The sequence below is a fragment of the Anarrhichthys ocellatus genome, unplaced genomic scaffold, assembly GCF_004355925.1.
Source record: "Anarrhichthys ocellatus isolate YVR2014 unplaced genomic scaffold, GSC_Weel_1.0 scaffold29, whole genome shotgun sequence".
Taxonomy (NCBI): Eukaryota; Metazoa; Chordata; class Actinopteri; order Perciformes; family Anarhichadidae; genus Anarrhichthys; species Anarrhichthys ocellatus.
In genome coordinates this window covers 3680000-3685823 of record NW_022280059.1, presented here as the reverse complement: position 1 = coordinate 3685823, position 5824 = coordinate 3680000, and the positions used below count along the sequence as shown (strand labels likewise).

General features: G+C 40.4%; 1 protein-coding gene across 1 annotated transcript in view; it reads left to right on the top strand.

The window, feature by feature from the left end:
- gbe1b (glucan (1,4-alpha-), branching enzyme 1b) overlaps positions 1-5824 on the top strand; it is a 96865-nt gene that overhangs the window by 40355 nt on the left and 50686 nt on the right. The window contains exons 9-10 of the mRNA XM_031863499.1: positions 965-1092; positions 1400-1498. Coding sequence (XP_031719359.1) covers positions 965-1092; positions 1400-1498 — 227 coding nt within the window. The remainder of the gene's footprint in view (positions 1-964; positions 1093-1399; positions 1499-5824) is intronic.

The following is a 5824-nucleotide window of genomic DNA, read 5'->3' as shown; positions in this document are numbered from 1 at the left end:
TGTGTGTGTGTGTGTGTGTGTGTGTGTGTGTGTGTGTGTGTGTGTGTAGCATGTCATCATCCACTCCTTTGAAACCCACAGTACAGTATGAAACAATAAATGTATTGTATTGAATTGTTGTTGTTGTCTAAACCTGAACATGTTAAAAAGGGTTGGGATGAAAAAAATAAAAAAATTTGAGTTGAGTGAAACACTAAAAAGTGAAGTACTCACAGAGAGAACAGCCACTGTAACTGGAGCCTGATTAAAACATGTTCCTCTACAGTATTTCAAATGAGGTCAACCTTCTGACTGAAATGTGTAATTTTACATGCTACAATGGTACAGTGGTATATTTTTAGCAATTATTCAGTAAAGAGTGCCAATTAAATCAAGCAACGATTTCACGCTTTGATAAACTGTTAGCGCCTTGAGATGCATAGTAATGTGTCAGCGAGAGGTGGGATAGAAGAAGACTGCTTGTTTCTCTTTAGCTTTGCGTTTGTTTTGTGAGCGGGGAAATGCACTCAACAACCTTCTGAATGCACACAATGGATTTTGGTGTCTGAAAAAAAAAAAAAAACGTTCACTACTTACACAAACCTTACGCAGAGAGCACAGGAAAGAATCCACATGATCCTTTGCAATTGCTGTCGCACAGTGTGTGTGTGATATGTGTAATATGTTATTATGGATCTCTTTGAATATACTACAGGTAATGGTAGGTGCTACTTTACAGTCTCTAAAGTGGCATCTTACTGTGTAGCTCATGTACTTGCTATCAGATAATGAGTCAAAGTGTCTGCACTAAACTGAATGAGCATTTGCGTTCCACTTTTGTCTTCATGTCGAATACTGTTCAGAATGAAAGCCGTGTAGTAAAACGGCACCAGTACTTGAACCTTGAACCTACTGAGAAACGGAGGATTTTAAGATTCTTAGTGGGAAAACATGAGTGTTGACGGTGTGGGTGTTTACTCCTCAGCCTCTAGCTTCTCAGGGGACTACAGTGAGTACTTTGGCCTACAGGTGGACGAGGACTCTTTGGTCTACCTAATGCTTGCCAATCACATTCTCCATACCCTTTATCCTGACTGCATCACTGTTGCCGAGGTAAACACACACTCCACAACACACCTTTCAGCTTCCACTTACTTTGCAATGACATTGCCCACAGCTATTATTAATTAAAAGCACTTAATAGCCAGGCATAGCTTACTTGCGTATTCATTGGTATAATTAAGGGGTAATGCAAAAGGAAATGGGGTATCACTCTTTTTTTTGGCCTGTGGTATAGGATTATCAGCCCTTAATATGTGAGTTGTGGAGTGGTATTGATGTGATCTTGGCTGACTACAGGGAAAGAAAGTTGTGCACACAAAGGGAAAATGTGATATGAAATAGTGTGACTTCTCTGCAGGATGTGTCGGGAATGCCTGCTCTCTGCAGAGGAGTAGAGGAGGGAGGGCTCGGGTTTGACTACCGACTGGCTATGGCCATCCCTGACAAGTGGATTCAGGTAAGATTATTTACTTCTTTTTGATCTACCGCTTTTTTGTTTGTGCTCTGCTCTTTGTTTTTGTATTTTCTTCCCCCCAGCAGGTTTCACAGACACTGTGGGCCTCTGCTCACACAGAAATGTATGAGCCACAAATGCAGTAAAGAGAAAACTGAAAGCAGCTCCAAGCAGGGATGAAAGACAAAGGGAGTGACAGGACAAGATAGGAGGCCTTAAACACTCTTGTGCTATATTACAGCTGGGTCTGTTGCTAAGCGTTGGAGTTTTTTAAGAAGCTTTCAAGTGTAAAACTTGTCTAGCAATATAGTGACACAAGGCTCTTGCCCGTATTTCCCTGAAGGAAGCTGTACACTGTTTTTGCTCCGGTGTGACTTGAATGGACACGGAGGCTTAATACACCTGGGAACTAGATGTAACCTGCAACATTGCCAACAGACTTCTGAATTTAGGCGTAAACTATACATCCTCAGAAAGGTTTGTGTCTATACTTGTACAATGCACATAATTACAATCACACAGAATATTCCTGGGTTAAAGAAGACCTATCGTGCTCATTTTCAGGTTAGCACTTGTATTTTTGGGTTTCTGCTAGAACATTTTTTCATGCTTTAATGTTCAGAAAACACTTAATCTTTTCATACTGCCTGAATATACCAGTATTAATCCTCCTGTCTAGAAACTCTATTGCTTTACTGTAGCTCCACAGTAAGGGCTGTAGATAGTGGTGTCTTTGCATTAGATTGCGTTACCGTAAGAGGTGTTTTGACAACATTATAAACTTTTCCGGTCGCTTAATGAATAGACGGCAAACTTAATTTAGAGATTGATAGTATTCCACATTGATTGACCAATACTGCACTATAAAATCACACTGCTCCTAAGAGCCTAGGCTGTTTATATAATAAGAAACTTTAATTTTCTTGCCCCTCTTGTACTTAAAAAACTCTATTATATTAAACACAATTAAGTAGAAGAACAAAAAGGTGCTCCAAACAGTAGCCCAAACAGACTACTGACTGTAAGGACGAAGAAGGATAACAATAAATATACTTCTACAATCACAATGTCACATTCACAGTGAGACACATTTACAAATGTAAACGGGTCACATTCATTTTCTTGACCTCTTTTGCTGTCATGAAGAAAGTGTTAAAAAAAAAAAAACTTGCCTCCTGTTTGTTTTTCTTTTATTCTCCTGGAGCAGCAAATTCTTTTATCAAACTGAGGAAGGTCTTTGTGCTTTTTCTAAAGCGGTGTTCATTTATTTTTCCTTCCCCTCCTCCTTAATCCTACCCGCTGTGTAAATGGGAAGGTCATTATTTATCCTTTCAAACACAGAGTTATGAATAAATGATGGAGAAATAATTGTGATTTGAAAATAAAAGCAAAAGGAAGACAAACTTTCATAATGTTACTAAAAGGTCATCTAGTCACTGATCCAAGCTGAAATGTCTTTTGTGGTGTTTTCTTTCCTTATGTGGAGCATTTGAATAGGCTGGCAGTCACCTTTACATTTCACTTTGATTCATTCTTCCGTCTCATATGTCTGTCCTTGGGGTGGCTTGACATGAAGTCAAAGCAAAGGTTATTTTTCTGTTAGGAAATTAAAATACATTGAATTCTAACAACAAACCTTCATATAAGCAGGTATATCACCATCTCCTCCTCCACAAGGCCACAGGATAATTTCAGCCGTAATGAATATGTTCACACGGTAAGCTGTGAAGAAATATAAAAAAAATTAGAATAAATTAATAAATGTAAGGAAATGGCAATATAGCATGATGGTTTATAGTCTTAAAATCCAGACATTCTTTGAACACCGGGTTCCCAAACCAGATCCCTGATGCTTCAAAATATCTTAAGATTTTACGGTGGTATCTGTGTGAGGTAAAAAAAGACCTTTACATATGTGTTCATTTGTAGAGATGCTTTTGCTAAACAAATTGAGAAAGAATTGTGTGTTTATCACCAGTCCATGTTTACCTTGGTGCTTATTGTCTTCAATGCAAACATTCCATTGAAAAGCATGAAAACTCTGGCTGGAGTTTTGTCTTGTTGGCTTACGAAGAGACATCATTGGTCCAACTTAAAGTTGAAATGTGACTTTGGAAACTTAACTGAGAAATGGACGAGCTTAAAGTAGAAATAGGATATAAAAAACGGTTTAAGTGAGGGTGTTGTGCTCTTGCTTTTCTTTTCTTTTGCTCCTTTAAATGCTAGTTGTTGTTTTTTTATTATTTCAATTAAGTTTCATTAGTCAGTAAATAATATTTGACACATTAACCACATTGCCTTTCAAATTTACTTTGGGTTGTAGCATGGTATAATAACTGTTTCTCAAGCTTCACCTCAATAAGATGAAATATGCCGGATCAGAACCACAACTTGGTTATTCTGTGCTGAGGATAAGCTGGTTTGGAAGAGTGAAGTCTTTGTGGGTAAAGGCCCTTTAGGGCGGACCAGGTTTTTTTTGCCTGCTCTCAGAGTTCTCAGTTTTTCCATGTTTCCACAAGGTTACCACCAGTCATGCCATACAGCATAAGATGCAGCTCTTTGCTCTGCTCTCTTACAGACAAAATGTTATAGAGAACTGCCCACGGAAGTAAAAGACATTGAAAAGCATCCGCTCCAACAGATGACTTTACAACAAGAGTGTTTGTGTACGTTTGGTGTTCAGGACGTATATACTGTGTATTTAGAATATGCTGGTAATGTTAAGTCACATTAACATGTTTCTTCACAAATATATGACCTGCAGCAATGGTTGCAAAGGTTATCATCTCGTAAAATAAAGGATCTAGGTAAGATGATTACAAAAACAGTAACTTGAATAACTTAATTCAGCAGTAATCACTGCTAAAATTCAAAGAGGATGATTAACCATTGCCAGCAAATGTAATAACATCATCGAGTGATATGTTACCACCCGGCACCGCTTCAGACTGGATGGGAAAATTCTGGATGCCAAATATTCTCCGTCCTTCCACAACAACTGTTGAAGGACCCTTTAGCTCTCCACTTCAGCCCAAACTGCCACTGGGAAAGTACTTAATGGCCCACAATGGGAAAACATTGTTTATAACTGTGCAGCCATCAGGTATGAAAGTCCACAACTGTGTGATATGGAAGCCGAGCAGCACAGGGAAAGTGCATGCGTACTCAGCCATCAATCCAGAGATAGATAAAGGTTATTATGTATTTCTTTCTCTGAGAGTTGCTGTCTGAGCTGATGGCACCATCACACACGGCCGTACAGCTTCTTTCAACCCTGTGTTGGAGCAGTGTTTGCCTCTTTTGGAGAATAGATTCACTGTACTTGGGATTAGTACATAACCCATCATTTATTTCCTTGTGTATGTTTAGAGCAAGTAGAGGTCTTGTTTGATATTTAAGGGATAATGCAGCTTGTAGAAGGCCTGAAGAGGTTATCATTTGTAAGATTCATGTAAAGCCGTGACTTTTTATCCAGTTAGTCCACACTGAAAGTTATATTTACTCATATTTTGGTGATAAAGCAAAGCAGAGTGTGTGTGTGTGTGTGTGACCTCGGCGCCACATGCATCCTCTTGCACTACGGTTTCTTGTGTTTCTCGATGGGGGAAGTTTATGCATCGTTAATCAAGTCTGTCTCTCACAGCGGTGGGTTTTACTCAGTAGTGACGACGGAGGGAGGAAAAGAGAGGGGCAGAGGGAGGGGGAGAGATGGTCCCAGACTTGACCTTCCTCAGTGATGCTTGCAATAGCTGTGCGGCAGGCTGTGCTGCGCCGCTAAAAACGCAGCCTCCTCCACGGTAACCAAAGGTTTTACAGGATTATCCTCGGGACGCCTCTGGAGAGGTTGTTGCTGCTTTTTTTTTTTTTTTTTTTTTTACTTTTCAAACAATATTGCTTGCAATGCAATATTCGTTTAGATACTACTTCTGGTTGCATTTTTATTATTTTTTTCAATTACATTTGTTGCCTCCCCGAGGAGACTCGACATCACATGAATCGCAAAGCTGAGGGAGAGCAAGCGAGCAGCAAAATTCATGTATTTCTGTGCAGGGAAGCATTCACATGAACATGCCTTGGTATATTCAGTGAAGTGCACTCAGGGCTAGCCTTGCCTCTCCTCACAGAGTGTCAATTAGGGAAGGATTTGAATGGACTGAAGTGGAGCCTCCAGTGAGAGGTGTGTTGCGGAGAAGGAGACGTGGAGCGGGGGGTGACGGAAGGACGGGGACGGACGGACGGAAGGAAGGGGGGACGGACGGAAGGACGGAAGGAAGGACGGACGGGGGGACGGAAGGACGGACGGACGGACGGGGACGGACGGAAGGGGGG